Source organism: Mustela nivalis (assembly GCF_964662115.1).
Source record: "Mustela nivalis genome assembly, chromosome: 1".
Taxonomy (NCBI): Eukaryota; Metazoa; Chordata; class Mammalia; order Carnivora; family Mustelidae; genus Mustela; species Mustela nivalis.
This window is the reverse complement of record NC_139020.1, coordinates 153,392,526-153,411,656: the sequence shown is the minus strand read 5'-3', so window position 1 is coordinate 153,411,656 and position 19,131 is coordinate 153,392,526. Positions and strand designations below refer to the sequence as shown.

General features: G+C 46.8%; 1 protein-coding gene across 7 annotated transcripts in view; it reads left to right on the top strand.

The window, feature by feature from the left end:
- The window catches only part of TRANK1 (tetratricopeptide repeat and ankyrin repeat containing 1), a 139,141-nt gene extending 124,062 nt beyond the window's left edge, over positions 1–15,079 (top strand). For all 7 annotated transcript variants that reach the window (XM_082745289.1, XM_082745288.1, XM_082745287.1 and 4 more), the window contains 5 exons: positions 45–177; positions 5,066–5,211; positions 8,339–11,388; positions 12,267–12,365; positions 13,758–15,079. In XM_082745289.1, the coding sequence (XP_082601415.1) occupies positions 45–177; positions 5,066–5,211; positions 8,339–11,388; positions 12,267–12,365; positions 13,758–13,858 (3,529 nt within the window). In that variant the 3' untranslated portion in view covers positions 13,859–15,079. The remainder of the gene's footprint in view (positions 1–44; positions 178–5,065; positions 5,212–8,338; positions 11,389–12,266; positions 12,366–13,757) is intronic.
- The last annotated feature ends 4,052 nt before the right edge of the window (positions 15,080–19,131 follow it).

Sequence of the window (19,131 nt, the reverse complement as noted above, 5' to 3'; positions counted from 1 at the left end):
AGGTCACCATTCGGTGGGTACTCTGTTTTCTCTCCCTTCTTCAGGGAGAAGCAGGTGGAGTACTTGGAACTGGCCAAGACCTATCTGGAATGCAAGGAGCCAAAGCTGTCTCTTAAGTGCCTGAGCTACGCCAAGGAGTTCCAGCTGTCTGCCCAGCTGTGTGAGAGGCTGGGGAAGGTATGGACCCAGCCCGTGCTGCCGCAGGGAGAACTGGGCTCCCTCAGCCCCTGCTTGTGTCAGGGAAGAGCTCCAGGCCTCGCAAGAGAGAAAGGTCGGCTCTGAGGACTGTAGGGCAGCCATTCTCTCTCCACTTGCCGGAGCATTTACATAGCTCCAAAGATGTGTGTGCGCATGCATGTCCACACCTGTGTGGATGTTTCACCTGATATTAATCACAGGGAGGCCAGCTCTTCCAATCAGAGGGGAGGTGGGTTTTGGGATATTCCTGCCTTCCTGTCCTCCACGTTCGGTCTGGAGTCTGCCTGCGTGAATGGCCTGGCATTGACATGGCGGTTTTTCCGTGTTCTCAGCAGTTGCTCTAGATCTGTGCCAACCAATCTGGTAGCCACTAGCCACGTGTCGCTATTTAATTTATAATTTAAGTTAATTAAAATGTAATAAAATTACAAATACAGTTCCTCAGTCTCACTAGCCACGCTTCAAGTGCTCATTGTTACAGAATATTTCCATCATTGCAGAAAGCACAGTCTAAAACAACTACTCATGGAGTGGCTGGCAGGCTGGTGGCGGGCCACAAATTTTTATTTGTCTGCAATGAGATTAACACTGCAGATGAAAGTAACCAGTGAGAGACTGTTACAGCACTTTGGCATTGCCATAACGTGCAAGTGGTGATGATTTTTTTTTAGCGATTCCTTTGTCTTTTTTATCGTTGAGCTATAATTGGCATGTAAAATGCTATCGGTGAGAGGGGTACAACACAATGATTTGATATATGGATGTTTTGTGAGATGATCACTGTAGTAAGTTTCTTTAACATCCATCACTATACAGAATTACAAAGTTTTTTTTTTCTTGTGATGAGATCTTTTAAGATCTATTCTCTTAGTAACTTTCAAACAGACAAGACAGTGTTAACTATAGCCACCATGCTGTACCCCACACGATTCATTTCCAGTGTATCAGTTGTGAGGGACTGGAGGTGTAGAGCTCAGTGGCTTGAAAACCTGTGCTCTAGAAAGCCCAGCTGGGGCTACTGCATCCCCCCACTCCCACTGCTATAGGGACTTTATGTCCCTCCAGGAAGGGGTAGGTTTCCACATCTCTCTGTGAAATGTATTAGCTCCTGGATCCTCAGAGCACCCTGCATACTGGGTGGGGTGGGGATGTCACCTGCTGAGGACTTTGAAGTGTGGCCCCAAGTCTGTTTAAAGACCATAAGGCCCTCCTGGTACTTCCTGCCCTGCCCCCATGTTTATTAGGAGATGTGACTTGTTAGGCTGTGGGAGATGGGGATGAGATATAGGGATTTCAGGGTGGGTGGGAGTTTGGGTCCTAAGATTCTAGAAACTAGGGTTGCCTCCAACCTTACCACCTTCCCTAGCTGCCAACCCTTCCGTCTCCCGTGCCACCACCTGGACCCTAAGTGGTGACAGCTACAGGGAAGCAGCCTAAGCCTTTTCTTCCCCTTTTTACCCACCAGCGCCTGCCATGACTGAGTCAGAGATTTTCTCCTTACTCACACTGCCCACCTGCCTCCCCCAGCCTGGCAAGCTCTTCCTCAGAAAGTAGGAGGCATGGGGACCAAGAGACCATAAGTACAGCCTATGTTCCTTTCCTAGGGACTTCAGTGCCTTCAAAATGTGGAGGCCATCCTGCTCCTGGAAACACAGCCTTCCTTGTTTCCTTCTCCTTCCAGGGGCTTAACCTCTGGTGGCAGGTCTTCTCTTTCCTCTCCCCCATATGTTCTAGCAGCTTCAAGCCCCACCCCGGGGATGGTCTCATTCCTTTCTTTGCCTAGGCTCCTCCCTGGAAGGGGGTCCAACCTGAGCTGGTGTCATGTGGTCCTCCCACCAAACTAACCAGCATGGTTCAAGTCGATCAGTTTGGTGGCAGTCTTTATCAACATCCTCAGACCAAATCTCCTCCGTATTCCCAGCTCCCACATGTGTGCTACCCCCCACAAACAAATGTTTTGTGATGGGGCCCTGGAGGTGCAAGCCTTTTTTTTCCCCCCAGGGATTCCTTTGCGTCACCTGCTTCTTGCCTCTTTCTTGAGAGTAACATGGTTTCCCTGGAAACCTCTTAAGGCCCTTGCTCAGGATGGCAGGTGGGGACTCCTCCCATTGGGAGCAGAGCGTGCAGAGCAGGGCAATTTCTTTAGCCATCCCGCTGCTATCTCTCTCTGGTTAGGCACATTCTTGGCACCTACAAGGGGGTGCATTCCCACTTGGGGTTTTCCTTCTGAGTAATCAGCATTGTCAGGAGTGGACGAGAGATGGGGTGGTAGGTGCTCTGGTTCTGGGATTGTATTCTTGTGGCTGAGATGGGCCTAGATGCTCCCTGCTCTGTTAGGTCTCTGGACACTAAAGAACCTCATACCTGAATCTTCTTTGTATTTTGGCACTTGGTGTAGATTGTCTAGAAAAATAAAAGCCAGCTAAGATTTATTAAAGGGCCTGGTGTATGTGTTTTGTCTTGTTTCACTTGGATTTTGTTTTCTCTTTGGACATCAGGTACCACTAGTTAGAATTATGAAATGAAATATTCAACAAAGAGATGGGCCCTTACTGGGTGCCGGGCACTGTGGGTGCTCAGTGGCCAGCAGGTGGCAGCAGAGGGGCCCCTGCCTTGAGAGAGCTTCCCTTTCCTTCCTCCTGGGGGAGAGGGATGACAGACTTGACAGTCTAGCATAGGAGACGCCAGGGCTGATGAGGCTAGGTAACTAGGTGAGGGGAGAGAGGTGTCAGGTGCTGCTGTTTTAGGCAGGGGGAGGGCAGAGAGCTGCCTTTTTTTGTTTGTCCTTTTTTTAAAATTTAAATTCTAGTTAGTTGACATGCAGTTCAATATTGGTTTTAGGAGAAGAGTTCATTGGTTCGCTATTTACATATAACACCCAGTGCCCATCATCACAAGTCCCCTCCTTAATACCCATCTCCCACCAAGCCCATCCCCCACCCACCTCCTTCCAGCAATCCTCAGTTTGTTCTCTGTAGTTAAGGAAGCTGGCTTTTGAGCAGAGACTGAGAGAATTGCTTCAGGGCATCGCAGGCCAAAGCATGCTTGCAGGCAAGAGCCCACCAAGGTGGGAGCATGTGGGAGAGCTTGAAGAACAGCAAGGAACAGCTAGTTGGGCTAGAGCAGAGTGAGTGGGTAGAAGTGGTAAAATGAGCCAGAGAGGGTGGCAGGAGCAAATCAGGTAGGGCCTCGACATCCGTGGTAGGGACTGGATTTTGTTCATATGTGACAAGGAGACAGTGGAAGGTTCTGACTGCTGGAGAACATGGAGCTCATTGTCTGGATGCTCTGGGTAGAGGTTGGTAGGCAGCAAGAGTAGAAGCAGACAGGCCAGTGGGGAGCAGTGGCTGAGGCTGGATGATATGGCTTGGATTGCCATGAGGGTGGTGTAGGTGATGGGAAGGGAATTTGGACAAACGTTGGGAGAGCCAAGCATAAAGGATTGTCCGAGGGGCTGGTGGAATTGTGGGAGGAAGAGTGGGATATAATTTTGTGTCCACAGCAAACCCACTGGTGGTTTTTTTCTGTTTATCCTCTTCTTCTTCATGGCTGGTGTCCGTTCCCATTCTCTCCTCACTGGCAGCCATTCCAGTGCATTTAATGTGGAACCCCCATTTGCATGCATAATTGAAGAGCAGATAGTAATTTTTCTATACATACATATTTTAAGCTTGTTTAGATGGCATATTTTTCTGCTTTGTTTTATTTTTTACGTTTTTCATGCCCTACTTTAGTGTTAAGGTCTGACCAGGTTTCAGAACCCTGAGAGTTTTCTTCAATGGGCATCCCTGCATTTGACTTATACATTTCCCCAGTGGTGAACGTCCAAGTTGCCACCAACTTCTGGCTGCCACATATAGCACTGCACCTCCTTCCGGTCCTGAGTACAGCTTGAATGGGCCTTGCTGGCCCTAGAGTATGTATGTACTAATTTCACTAAGTGAAGGTGTAAGCCACTTTTCTTTCTAGAACAGCTGTGCCAGTTTGTGCATTGGGATTCCAGGTGCCCCACCTTCTTGACCACATTCAGTGGGTTCTGATTTTTCTAATTTTGCCAAACTTCATGGGTGTATCTCACTGTGGTTTCAATTTGCATTTCTTTATTAGTGTAGTTGGAGCATCCTCATTAATTTGTTAGTCATTCAAGTTTCCCCCCTGCCACTTTATATCCTTTACCTAGTTTTCTTTTGGGTTTCCAGGAGTCTTTTTCTTGTAGTTGTAGGAATTCATTTAATGTTCTAGACTTGTCCAGTCTAATATAGTAGCCATTAGCCAGAGGTGAAAAATAAGGTTAAAACTGATGAAAATGAAACAAAATAAAAAATTTGGTTCCTCAGTTATGCTATCCACATTTCATGTGCTCACTATTCACATGTGGCTAGTGGCTACCATATTGGCTAGCATAGATGTAGAACATTTCCATCTTCATGGTAAGATTATTTGACAATGCTGATCTAGGTGTTGATGTTTGCCCTTTCTCTGTTAACTCTATTTCACATGCCCTTTGTTCAACAGTTGTGATGTAATCAAATCCATCAGTTTTTCCCCTGAAGTTTGAGTGTTTTGGGTTTTGTTGAAGACTTTCTTTACCTCAGGGTCACAAAAATATTCTCATACATTTTCTTCTAATAGCTCTCATATTTAGATCTTTGACCTATCTGAAGGTTAAATTTGTGTGTGGTGTGAGGTTGGGACTTAACTTTGTTTTTCTCTCTATATCAGATTTGTTTTCCTAATATTATCTATGTCTTAGTGTTTTTGCTGGATCCTAACAAATAGCAGACATTATTATTCATGATGTTGGCTTATTTTTAAGATAAAAAGTTATGCTATGAATACTCTAAGAGTATGTTTTACTCTGTCCTAGATAAGAGATGCTGCCTGTTTCTATAAGCGAAGCCAGTGCTACAAAGATGCTTTCAGATGCTTTGAGCAGATTCAGGAATTCGATCTAGCACTTAAAATGTACTGCCAAGAGGAGCTCTTTGAAGAAGCTGCTATCGCAGTGGAAAAGTAGGTAGTTTTATTCTCTCCCTTCCTCCACCCTGCTCCCTCCCTCCCACTGCCCCACTGGGTCAGCCTGCCCTGGATGGTGTTATCCTGCTCTTCTCAAGTGGCTTGCCAAAGTCGTCCTTCCACTTGAGTGGTGGCATTAGTACTGGATGCTCCTTGGAGAGCATCTGTCGGAGCTGGAGCTCCTTGAAGGCAAGAGCTAAGCCTAACGGATTAACCGAGGAGTTGAATGGGAAGTGTGGGAGGAAAAAGAGTGGAATATAATCTTTTCACAGCAAACCCATCATCGGTTTTAGTTTGTTTATCCTCTTTCTCTTCATGGCCAGTCTTCATTCTGGTTCTCTCCTCATTGATAGCCATTGCAGTGCATTTAGTATATGCAGTCTCAGTATATGTATATTTCCTATACTCTACTCTTTTCATAAGCTTCGACACTGTGTGATAAGGAGAGGGGGTAGAAGAAGGTGAACGGTGTGTTACAGGTGTGTACATAACACACATGGTGCTTAATGATGGTTCTGTCCTCTCCACCTTTACCTGCTGAGTTCACAGTTTTGCTGACTGGATAGATAAAGGTTAAGAGCACTAGTGGGCCGTCAGGATTTTGCTTTACTACAATCTACTGGCAGATCCTCAGCCATGCACTCATACCTATGTGTATGGTATGTGTGAACACATACCCTCATAAGTTTTATACTTGACCCACTGGAGGCCTTCTTGAGCCTTTAGCCCAGTTCATATTCCAGAAGTGAAGTGGAGATGGTGGGGTTCATGGCTGACAAGGAATATAGAAACAGCATGCTATTGATGCCCCCTAGGAGGTCTTCCTGGTGTATGGGACGGCTAGAATCAGAGTCTGCTAGTCTGCATTTCTGTTGAGCAGGAGTTTGAGTCCTCTCTCAGCTCCTGGGAAAATAGGGTGTGGTTTGGTTCTACTTTATTTATTTATTTATTTATTTATTTATTTATTTTTGGCTTTCTACCAAATTATACACATGGCAAAATGAACATATCTGACCTAGATATTCAAACTTCAGATTTTTATTTTCTAAGTCAGCTTTTATTAAAGTATAATATATAATATATATTTATTAAAGTATAATATATATTCAAAAAGGTACACATAATTCTCACAAATTAATATACTTGCACAACCAGTACCTCAATAAAGGTACTCAGTACCTTGAGGTTTTTTTTTTTTTGGAAATGAAAGTACGCATTCAGGGCCATGGCTGGTAAATGAGCATATTCTTCTATCCAGGTCTTTGGTACTGTTATATATGGGATATATGTAATGGCTGTGTATTAGTCAGCTCAGGCTACTGTAATGAAATGCCATACATTGGGTTGCTTAAACGACAGAAATTTATTTTCTCCTACTTTTGGAAGCTAAAAGTCTCAGATCAAGGCTCTGACCAGCAGGGCTACTGCTAAGGGCTCTTTCAATGGCTTACAGATTGCTGACTTCTCCCTGTGTCCCCATGCAGCCTTTCCTTGGCTCTTGAAGAGACGAGAACACAAGAGAACTCACTCTCTGGTATCGTCTTCTTTTAAAAAAAAATTAATTTATTTTTGTGTGCATGGCTGAGGGGAGGGGCAGAGGGAGAGAGAGAATTCTCAAGCAGGCCCCCCTGCTGAGTAAACCAAGAGTCAGATGCCCAAACAACTTAGCCACCCAGGTGACCCTCTCTGGAGTCTTCTTCTAAGGACACTACTTCTGTTGAATCAGGGCACCACCCCTGTAACCTACTTCCTTAGAGATTCCAACTCCAAATACAACCACACTGGGAATTGGGGCCTGAATGTATGAATTTTAAGGGACACAAACTATCAGTCCATAATAGGATGCCAGCTGTGACATTTATTGGGTATCCATTTATCAGGGTGCTCTGCAGTAGTGGTGGGAGTAATTGACCAGGCCAATTCCCTTGTGAGTTCATATGACATGACAAAACCGACTGAAAGCTTTTTTTTTTTTTTAAAGAAACTTTTAATTAGTTATTTAACCTTCTGTCCTCAGTTTTCCAGAGGAACCTTAAATAGTCACAGATTTTCCCCAGAAACATCTTTTTTCTTTATTTTTTTCAGCTTTATTGAGGTATACAACAGAGAGTTTCTAATGATGTGTTAAGTTGAGATCTGAGTGTAATCTGAGTATTAACTGAAACCTCACACTAGATCTATTTGAGTGTCTTTTGAACACCATGCATACTAGGTGTAGAATTCAACTGCTACCTGGCCTGACTCAAAGTGCTTTAAGGACACTTTAAATTTGAAAAGAAAATACCTTGGTAGTTCTTTATACTTGCTAAAACTACTCCTTACTCCATCAGCCAGTGCTCACATGTGAAGTATACTCCCTTTCTTCATCTTTATTTACACCCCTCATAGGAAACCTGTTCTACTAGGAAATCTGATGTTTATAGCATAACTCTGGGGCATCATAAGGCACCTGGGCACTTTCCTGGTTGTGATGAGATGGATTTTATCCAATGAGAGTTCAAAAGCAAGCATGTTTTATTGGATTGTTCCAGTGCCTTGAAAACTGTGGGACTGCAGAGTGGGATATATTGACTTTGATCAGCAGACTAAAGGGGAGCATTCAGAGCCTCATTAATCTCACTCTAACTCAACCACATGCATACCTGTAGAAGAGAAAAATCACAGTTTGGGTAATAAGAGGAAGGTTAATGTCCTGCTGGAATGTGTGCAGTCTCCGTCTTCATTCTTTCTCATTAGTCCTGTCTCAGACTCAATGGAATTTGTAGACCCAAAATGATTATCATGTTTTTATGAACGTTTAAGTTGGTTTTTTTTAGGGATAATTTTGATTATGCATAATTATTGCCCCTCAAATTGACTTTGAGACCTAGCTTCCCTTTGCTTAGGTTGCAACTTTATTATGTTTCATTAATTAAGTATACTAACGCTTGGTTCCTTTGGAGAATAAAGAATTAATTCTATCTGTGTGAAATGAAGCTTTGTAAAGATGCTGGTTGGTTTAGGTCCTATTTTGTAATTTATATCTATATGTGGGAATTGTAGTTAACTGACTCTGTGCTGTATTTTGGAGAATACTTTCTATTGGGTGGTAATGAGTTAACATTTGTGTTGTCTGTCATTGTAGGTATGAAGAAATGCTAAGGGCCAAGACCCTTCCCATATCCAAGCTGTCTTATTCTGCCAGTCAGTTTTACCTGGAAGCGGCAGCAAAGTACCTGAGTGCAAATAAGATCAAGGAGATGATGGCTGTCCTCTCGAAGCTAGACACAGAAGACCAGCTGGTGTTCCTGAAGTCTCGCAGACGGCTGGCAGAAGCTGCAGACCTGCTGAACAGGGAGGGTCGGAGAGAAGAGGCTGCCTTGCTGATGAAACAACATGGCTGCCTGTTGGAGGCTGCCAGGCTCACTGCCGACAAGGACTTCCAGGCCTCCTGTCTGCTGGGGGCTGCCCGCCTCAATGTGGCCAGGGATTCAGATGTAGAGCACACCAAGGCCATTCTGAGAGAAGCCCTTGACCTCTGCTATCAAACCAATCAATTGTCTGGCATCGCTGAGGCCCAGTTCCTCCAGGGTGTAATCCTGAGAGACTTTCAAAAGCTCAAGGATGCCTTCTTCAAGTTTGACACACTCAATCACTCAGCTGGAGTGGTAGAGGCACTCTACGAAGCTGCCAGCCAGTGTGAGGCTGAAGCTGAGAAGGTCCTGGCCCTGGCTCCGGGAGGCCTAGAAGTCCTCCTCAATCTTGTCAGGGCCCTCAAAAGAGTGACCAACAATGCCGAGAAGGAGATGGTCAAGTCTTGCTTTGAGTTTTTTGGAATTTCTCAGGTGGATGCCAAGTATTGCCAGATAGCTCAGAACGACCCTGGACCCATATTAAAAATAATTTTTGACCTGGATTTGAACTTGAGGGAAAAGAAAACTAAAGACTACTTCTTGATAATGACTGACCAAGTGAAATTAGCCCTCAATAAACACCTTTTGGGCAGGCTGTGTCAGATCACACAGAGCCTGCTTGGGAAGACCTACCCAGGGGTCTGCATGAGGTTTATTGTAGGCTTGAAATGTGAGGATGAAAACTGTAAAGATTTCCACAGGCCTCTGCGGCGTTGTGAGGCCAAGTGTTTGGTTCAGTCAAAAATGCACTTGGTGGCCATCAGTGGGTTGTTTTTGGAAGCCAAAAAAGTCTTCCCTAAAATCTTAGCAGAAGAACTTGAAGAAATTAGTTATATTTTGCCTACAGATATGTATGGCCTTTGTAAATCCTTCCTGAATGTCCTCTTCCCTAAGCATTTCCATCAGAGAGTGTTGTCAGAAAACCCCATGGCATGCAAAGAAATCCTCAAACCAAATTACAAATCCTTTCGGTCCTGCAGATCTGCTCTGAAAGAGTATATCCATTTCCTGTTTCAAAACGAAAGGGCACGAAGCCGCCGGGAGTCCACAGACTTGTGGCTGAGTGCCATGCAGGCTTTCCTTGTCTCCTCCAACTATCCAGAGGAGTTTGAAAAGCTTCTCCACCAGGAGGAGGACAACTACAACAGGGAACTCAAAGCTCTAGAGGCTGAAAAAGAGGAAAGGGGCAGGGGGAGAGGCAGCAAGATGAAGGGAATAGAAGGAAAATTCGGCATGTTGGCACCCAACAAGGATGATGACAGTACTGAGAAGACCCACCTTTGCTTCATCCGGCTGCTGGAGAACTGCATTGATCAGTTCTATGTATACCGGAACCCAGAAGACTACAAGAGGCTCTTTTTCCGCTTCATGAATGTCCTGGTCAAGAGGTGCAAAGAACCGCTCATCCCCAGCATCGGGAATACGGTGGCCCTGTTGGAGTTCCAGTTTGTCCACTGTGCGGTGGTCCTGGCGCGCCTCTGGAAGAATGCCATCCTGTGCCTCCCCAAGAGCTACATTGCGCTCTTGCACTACTGGGAGTTCCTGTTCAGCAAGAAGGAAAGGGAGCTCGGGGACGTGTTCTCCATCATTCAGGAATACAAACCCAAGGACGTGACAAGAGCCATTCAGGATTTCCGGTTCCACCTCTCCTACCTCGTCAAGGTGCTCTGTGGCTATGAGAATGTGAACTTCAATGTCTTGCTCGATGCCTTTGGTGAGATAGACTATGTAGTGTCTGGAGAGGCCGAGCGGACTCTGGTGCTGTGCTTGGTGATGCTGGTGAATGCCGAGGAGCTTCTGCAGCCGTACTGCAAACCTCTTCTGTACCGCCACTTCCAGGAGATCCAGACGAGGCTGCAGCTGATGAGCATGGACCGCCCAGACCAGGTTCCCGAGAGGCTCCTGAAGGTGGTCAAGCGGGTGCTAATGGCGGTCAACGTGAAGTCTGTGGCTGAGGCGCTGCAGGACCTGCTCTCTGAACGGGACGAAGAGTACCTCATGGACTGCCACTGGCGGTGGGACAGTGTGCACACCAAGGGGTCCGTGGTACGCGGCCTCTATCATGAGGAGGTGAAACTGAGCCGCCTGCTCTGTGTGGACTCTGTGGACTACTTTGCTGAGCCAGAGTGTGAGTTTGGTCAGGATGAGACGGATGAGCTAGCCTTGGAAGACCGGGACCGCCTCCTTGCTGCCATCCTTTCCCAGAAGCAGCGGAAGGCTTCCATCCAGCGGAAGCTGAGGAGGGCCTGCCTGGTGGTGTCCCTGTGCATCAGCTGGAGGAGAAGGGTGAGTGCGCAGACTGAGTGCTTCCGGGAGGAAACCAGGGAGCCCGGGGCCGGGAACTTCAAGAAGGCTGACGTCGACAGGACCCAGTGCGACCTGTGTGGGGTGAAGTTCACCCGAGGTCCCGACAACTATTTCAGCCCCGGGAAAGCATTTGAGGGAGAGGCTTCAGAGGTGGTGGCCATTTCTGGGGCCGAGCCAGGAGACCCGGAGGGTCGGGAGAGGAATAGCGAGTCTTACGAGCAGCACATCCACCTAGAAGGTCATCAGAGGCAGCAGGTGGCCTACCAGAAGTACTCCGAATTTTTCCAGGAGAAGGTGGACCCAGCCATTGTTGAAGGCAAGCTGGTGGTGCAGGACATTGAGCAGAGCATGTGGATCCGCAGTCACTTGGGCTCCAAAGAGCACAGCCACATGCTGCAGAGGAAGGTCCAAGAGAACATCAAGAAGGTTTCCGATACAGTGGAGGACCTCTACAGGCGCAAGGCCTGGGCTGGCGGTAAGGGGGTCTTTAGAAATGGGGGCCCAGGAGCTGGTAGAGCCCAGACTTTGAGAACACAGGTCAGAGTCAAGTCTTTTGTGGTGGCGAGGTCTGTCCCGGGGATAACAGAACTTAGCCTTGGCAGAGACACAAGTGAGGAACATGTGTTCTCAAATTACAGCAAAACCCCATTCTTTGAACTCCCTGGCCCCCAGTTAAAACACTGGGATTATCTTGGGCCAGGATGGTTTCCTTGGCACTACAGACAAGAAAAAGGGCTGGCTAACTAGTTCTGTGGCAAGGTTATAGGGAGAGTGTTCAGTCTTGAGGAAACTCTGTAAGCTTCCAATCTGTTCATCAGTGACTGTTTCTTGAACACCTACTCTGTGCTGAACCCTTGACTAAGATCCAGAGGTGTGTAGCTGGTGTCTTCCTTTTAGGAGGGTTCTTAAACCATACCCAGTATGAATCTTTAACAATAAGAATTCTTGTGTGACCTTTGAATCAGATTTCCTCTAACTTCCTTATTAGCTATTTCTTAGCAACACTTATTGGAAGTCATGTTATGTATAAAATTAGTGAAATTAGATGTTTAAAACTTATTCTGTAATCCAGACACTCCAGTTTAAGGTTTAGTGACATGTTGAACAAAGCCTCCTTAAGAGGTTTCCTCTTGGGAATCTCTATAGACACACAGGTGATGGTGTCAGGCTGCATTTAATTGTAGTTTATGTTTGTGCTGGCAGGAGGTGGCTGTGGGTCCTCACCCCATCGCACCTCTCTGGGGAAACACAGAGACAGGCTCTTGGGAGGTGGGGGCCTTGGCTCTAGTACTGAGTAGTCTGGTCTCTGCTGTAGCCCCGTCACTTAGAGCCCTTGTTCTTTGGTGTCTGTAGCAGAGGAAGTGATGGCTCGGCTGGTCAACGTTCTGATCCCGTCAGTCAGGGATGCACGGGAGTGGCTGATGAAGACAGAACTCCGCTTAAAGGAGGAAGGTAAGCAGCCCTTTAAGCCAGGATGATGCTCTGGGTGTTGTAATTCTTGATTCCGTGGACTCCCAGGTCAGTGTGACGTAGGCTTGCCTAAGATGTCAGTAGTGGCCAGTCACTGTCCAGGAGCATTGCCCCCAGTCAGTCAGATTGTTAGCAACATAGAATCCGAGTTTCTCCATCTGACTGTGAGGGCTCGCTTTAATTGCTTTTTCGACAACGTCTTGCCACTCGGGAGCTCTTATAGATGACATTCAGTCACTACTCACATGCAGTACAGTGACTCCCAAGGATAGACAGAGTATTGAAAAGCCTTCTCTTGGTACACATGCCTGCCTGTGTCAACCATTCACGTAGGACAGTGAATATTTATTGACTATCTAGTGTGTATCAGCACTGTTTGGGACTTGGGGATATAAAACAAACATATTTGTGAGCAAAGCAAACAAAATTATTAGAGAAACTTGCATTGATCTTCCCATAGAGGGTTAAGAGCTTATATGGAGTAAGTCAAGTTTCTCTCCTGACAGTGAGAATTACCTTGACAAATTCTTTATCAACTAGGAAGTCTTACCTCCTGCCCATCCCAATTGTTGCCTGCTCCGGGCCGGGTTTTATTTCTTCTTACTCTGTGTATTTCATGTGTCCCCAAATTCTCTTCTCTGGGTCCTCCTAATCCGTTATACTACTGGAAAATCCTGACCCCAGAGCTGGGAAAAACTAGAAGGGACCTGGCATAAATATCTATGGCAGTAAAAATCTTTAGAATATAGTGCCTACTGGGACTATGATTTTTATGATTGTTTCTTTTTTTAAAAAGATTTTATTTATTTGACAGAGAGAGAGATCACAAGTAGGCAGAGACAGGCAGAGAGATAGAGAGAGGGAGAGGGGGAAGCAGGCTCTCCACTGAGCAGAGAGCCCAGTGCAGGGCTCGATCCCAGGAACCTGAGCTGAAGGCAGAAGCCTAACCTACTGAACCACCTAGGCGCCCTTTATGATTGTTTCATAAAGAAGATAACTGGTATACCAACCCAAGTTTGTGGTTGTCTTTAGGTTTTGTTAGATTTCTTTGCCATTTAAAGGGTCTCTGAAGTGAGGGCAGAGGAACCAGCCTGTGTAAGAACTTAATTCTAGAGAAGGGTGTTCACTTGGGCTCTGAATCAGGCTTTTTTCCCACTTTAATTTTAAAACGATTACAGAGATGTCAGGGTTTCCTAGTATGTTATATTTAATAGTGGAGTGAAAAAAGAAATCACTATTCTGTACTTTTTTTCCATTTTTTTTTAATGTTCAGTTAGCCAACATCATTAGTTTTTGATGTAGTGTTCAACGATTCATTAGTTGTGTATAACACTCAGTGCTCATCACAACACATATTTTTTCCTTTTGAAACAGGTATTGTTCAGGAAGATGATTATGAAAATGAAGTGGAAGACTTTGGTGAGCTCCGTCCTCGAAGGCGTCCACGGAAATGTGGAAAGCAGAGAAAATACTAACGTCTGCACAGTTGCTGCCTCTTAAGCCTTCAGAACATTCCATCTTGACTTAAAATTCTGAATGCTTGGGCAGATGAGAAAAGGAATGTAAATTAGTTTTAAAAAGTAGGGGAGTCTATCAACACTTTTGATTTTTTGTTCTCGTTATTTCTCTCACTGGTGGCTTTGATCCGATCACTCTCTCTCCTGTAAGTCTAGCAGTGTTCTCCCTAGAATTTGTTCAGATGAGAGGAGTCATAGTGGAAATCACCTTGGGATGCCTCACCCCAAAGTTTTGAGGTTCTCTGGTGCATCACCATTGTGATGTGAGTCATCAGCAAGGGACACCCCTCACTGCAGAGTTGGCACTGCTCTGAGCTGGGAGATCCCTCCTCGGATTCCCTCATCTCCTTTCACACAGCTGCAGCGTCAAGTAGTTTAAGAGCTGCGTGTGCCCAGGGTCCCTGTGGGCCCAATGCTGGCCACTTGTGACCCCCGCCACACCCTCTGGTCATCTGTGAACCTACTTGTAGCAAGAGCAAGGTCCCTTCTGTTATGTGTCTGTGCGCCTTTTCTGCCCTCCTTCTCTTCATTTTTTTGGTGATCATTTTCAGCTCCCTGTGCAAGTCACGGTTAGACTACCTCAGAATGTAGTCCAGAGCTCCTCCCGCATCCTGTGGGCGGGAGCCTCGGACTTCTGCCCTAGGAGGCAAGCCTGGGGAGTGTTGCAGGGGGGTAGTTCCCAGCCTGCCTCTCCAAGGTGGTCTTAACTCTGCCTTGGCTATGGTGCAGACATTCCAAAAAGTGTTTGTATGTGGCCCTACATGTGTCTCTTTTCTTGACTGAAGGAGGCTACTGCTTCAGCCCCAGCCCCCACTGAGCCAGCAGCCGTCAGTGTGGTCCCATTCTGGAGGCCTTCATGCCGCTCCTGGTTACTGCCACCCCCTCCCCTGCCCCCCAGCTCAGCCTGCTGGGACAGCTTGGGTTATGTTGGTCCTTCATTGCTCTGTCCGCACAGCGGAGCCAACCTTCTCCCCATGTTGCTGCTGCTTTTGCTGCTTATTCTCTTTATTGTCTTTCTAAATGACTCTGTTTCCTTGTTTCTAATTTTTATTAGGTTATGTTTCTAATTTTTATTCCAGGTGTTTTTTATAAACTTCACTTGCCGGAAAAAAAAGGAAAAAAACCCAATCAACTCTTACTGTATTATCACATTTTTATAAAGTTAAATTGTTTCTCTTACCTGGAGCCGTCCATTTACTTATTTCTAATTTCCACTTAGAGAGTGAAGGGTAAACCCCAGCACTGGTTCTCTCTGGTCAGCTGGTTGATGCCGACCCCGGTGGAAGCTTGCCATGCCTTCTGAAATGCAGTCCCCTCTCGCCACGGGGACTCATGGCTTGTTTCGGTGTCTCTTGAGGGCTTGCCTGTGCCTTCTGAACATTTGGGGTGTGGACTGTAAGGAATTTCTTCAGGGTTGCCTCTTGGGACTGCCACCAACACGAACATAGCCCGGGGAGGCAGGAGGCCCAGAGCTGAATCCTCTCCCATGCTTATTGAACAGTGTAACCTAGGGTGGGTCAGATCACTGAGTGCCTATATGCGGGCTCAGAGTCTGCTGTGAGAGGGAGATGGAGACATGGAAAAGCAGCCGTGATAGCAATGCATATTGTATGGGGTGGCAGCTGCATTTATATAGCCCCACAGGCCTCAGTTCCCCTTTGGGGGAGTCAAATGGTCCAAGAACCCTTTGTGCCCCAAGCCCAGTCGTTCTGTAGGTTGTTGCCATGCGTTTGCTTACCCTCAGGTCTTGGTTTTGTGATCTCAGGGTTTGCTGATATTGGGTGGGGAGGACAGCCAAGTCTCAGGAAACAAAGTGTCCTCTGATCCTATACTTCAAGGTCCGGGAAGCTCAAAACTGGGCCAGATAAGTCTGCTATCTTCTATTCCAACACTGGAGAGAACCACTTCTAAGAATCCATCTCCCCAATTCGTAGGGCAGCTTAGCATGTGGGTGTGGAGTTTGGGAGGAATGGGATTCAGCAACAGGGTCATTAATTCCCACCAATGACCTCAATCTGCAAGCCGTCCCAGTAGCAGGGGCTTTGGTGTCCTGGCCTTGCCTGGAAATCCAGAACAGGGGCTGTATGACCCCCAAGACTACTTTCAGGTTTGGTAATTCACGAGGAAGGCTCACAGGTCTCAGTATGGGGTTGTATTCATGGCTCTGATTTATTATAGCCAAAGCATGCCAAGCACCATCCACAAAGGGAAAAGGCATGTGGGCCGAGTCTGAGGGCAGATACCAGGTACAGGCCTCTGAGGGTCCTCTCCCAGTGGACTCACACAGGACACGCTTAGTTCCCCCATCAATGAGTGTGACAATGCACATGAATTGTTGCCAATTAAAAATTATTAGAGACTTAGTGCTCAGGTTTTTAATGGGGGCTGGTCATGTAGGCCTCTCCTGCCTAGAATATATCAGAGTCACAGCATCACAGAAGGAAAGCAGGTGTTCGGCATAAACTACATTGTTTGTACAGACGGTATGAGTACTTTGAGCCATGGTTATTACTTCTGGAGATGGCAGGAACCCTCCAGAAATTCAAGTTCCCAGACACCAGCCAAGGGGCAGCCTCGTAAGCAGGCCTTTCATAAGAGAGCAGTCAGGCCGGCTGTGTGAACTCTCTCCTGCACAAGGGGTTCCCCCAGGCTGGAGCTCTATCATGATCACCCCCACCGGCCTGCCTTGTGGTCCACCCTCTCTCCCACCCACCCCGCCGCCGACACCCAGGTACCTGGCTGCTGGACAAGCATGTGTGTAGCTAGTGTCTCTCTCCCGCATCAAGAGGGTCAATTCTCAGGGAATTTCCACCTCCCCAAACCTCATTGTGAAGGATCAGCTGCTTTCTGATCTATGTCAGACATTAATTCCACTTCTTTGTAGGCAGCATTAGCCATTCAGAATGGTATGTAGGGCCCTGGAGGACTGCTGAGGGAAGGGCTGGGTGGTTCCTACCAACACAAGATTTGGCCTGACTCTTCTTAGCTGAGAGCCCTTGTTCTCCTCAGATTCTCTCTGGGGGCATGGGTTCAGTCTTCCAATGGTTGGAAGAAGGAATGGATGGCCCTCATATGGAAGCCAACAGCCCTATGCCGACACCTCAGATGGTTGGTGGGGAAACAGGTCCAGGTGATGTACCTTACCCCAGGTCACAGAGCCTGTCTGAGGCAGGGCTGAGACCTGGACTGGGTTTTTGGAGGCCAGCCAGCTATCTCTCCATGGAGGACTCAGGCACTGGGATCAACAGCAAACATCAGCGGTTCTTTCTGAAGCCCATCACCCCTGCCCAGTATCAGGACATAGAGTGTGCTGATTGGCCCCTGGGCACTGACACAGCTCGCCCACTTCAACTTCTCACTTGGTTTCTGGCACTGGGGTCTTCCTATAGGAAAGTGGAATGTCTGGCCAAGAAACCAATGTGTCTTCTCCTGCCGCCACTCAGGGAAGCCTGGCCTCTGAGCCCTAAGAATAGGACAGAGCAGCTGCCCTAAGTCATTCCCAGAGGGTAGCGAAGCTCAGCAAGGCCCCCAAAGCTGCTGGCTTTACTCTCTTCTGAGTATACCTGTCCTTCACCCTGAGTGCTGAAATTCATATACTGAATCCCATTTCATCCCCTACCTCCAAAACAAGGGCTACAGATATCATGTCTACCTTTCCCTTGCTGGCCTGCCTCAGTTTCCCCAGAGTGGTCACTTGTAGCTCAAAATGAGCTCCAGGTTTGCTAAGCATTCTGACCGGCACTGATCATAGCAAGAGCACCTGCTCATGGATCTCATGTAATTACTCATGTAATTTACAGCTTATGTCACACCCACTCTCAGCACAGGAGGAAGGCATAGTAGTGCTTAAGGTCCTGGCTGTCATTTAGGTCTCCTGCTAGCTGGAGTGTGTCAGCTGTTCATTTCTCTGATTTCATGACTTGAGGTCTCCTGGGCTTTTCTCAAGGGGTTGATCCAGTGCTTGCCTGATGGACACATGGCTTGTGGGGATGTGAGAGGGATGAGGCCAAGAGATGGATAAGTCTTATACTCTGCCCTCTCTCTGGAGCTCCTAGAAAGGATTTTCCAGGCTTGGATGGGGAGATCACTCCCAGGCATAAGAAAATGACCAAGGCTGCAAATACTCAATGTTAGAATCCTAGCAAAGCAAAGCAACTTCCAGGTTTTACCCAATATGTATACGAGAGGTATTTCACTTGGATATTTGAATGCAAATGACATTGAATATGAGTCTCCTGTGTTTCCAACAGATTTTAGTATGGCTTTGGTAATCCTGGGATTTCATGATTTAGCAATAATGCAGTGCACATGAATTTCAGTTATACATGAAACGTCACATTTTATTTAAAGTAATTCAAATCCTACTCCAAGCCCTTTTTGGTGGGAATTCAACCCAGTCATTATTGGGGGAACTTTTGCTTCCTTGAGGTCTCAAATCTTGGGAGGGCATGGGTGAAAGGATGAGAGCCCTTTCTCCTTCAGTTCATAGTGGCCACTACTGACACACTCTGTCCAAGCTGGCAGGGGGTCTGTGTTGATGGGTGACTTTTCTTCCTCTGAGCTGAGCTTGGTGAGGGTAGGAGCTCTGGGACATCTGGTCCAGGATCTGTAGCTGAACTACTCAACCATCATCCCCGAAGTTTTCCCACCTCCCCACTGTATTGTGATGAATGTGAGTACAGGTCCTTAATGGTCAAGGCATCCCCTGGCCTCTGTGCCACTCCTAAACTGAGGAGTCCTAGCTACTTCCTTGGAAAAGGGGGTGGAATATATGGAAAGAACAGTCACAAATTCACTGCTAATAAGAGTTGAGAGTATGGTAGGTAGATTTCAAAGATAGCTATTGCCTATTTCTTCCTGTCCTTGCATGCATGTGTCATTCTGCCCATCAAGAGTTGGAGTCTGTTTCCCTTCCCCTTATGACTTGGTTTGGCCAATAGATTACAGCAGAAGTGGCATTGTCTGATCTAGGTTTGGCCTTTAAGACATCTGGCAGCCTCTGCTTTTCTCCTCCTGCATCTGTCCTTGCAGGGTCCTTGCAGGATAGGAATCCAGGATCCACAGATTCTCCTGCCATAATAACTATCTTAATGCTTAACATCTCAATTTCTGTCTGTCTCTCTCTATCTCACACACACACACATGCGCGCGTGCACACACACACACACACACACACACACACTGAATTATCCCTGGCATTCTCCACCAGGCTGATCTGGGGTCTGGGATGT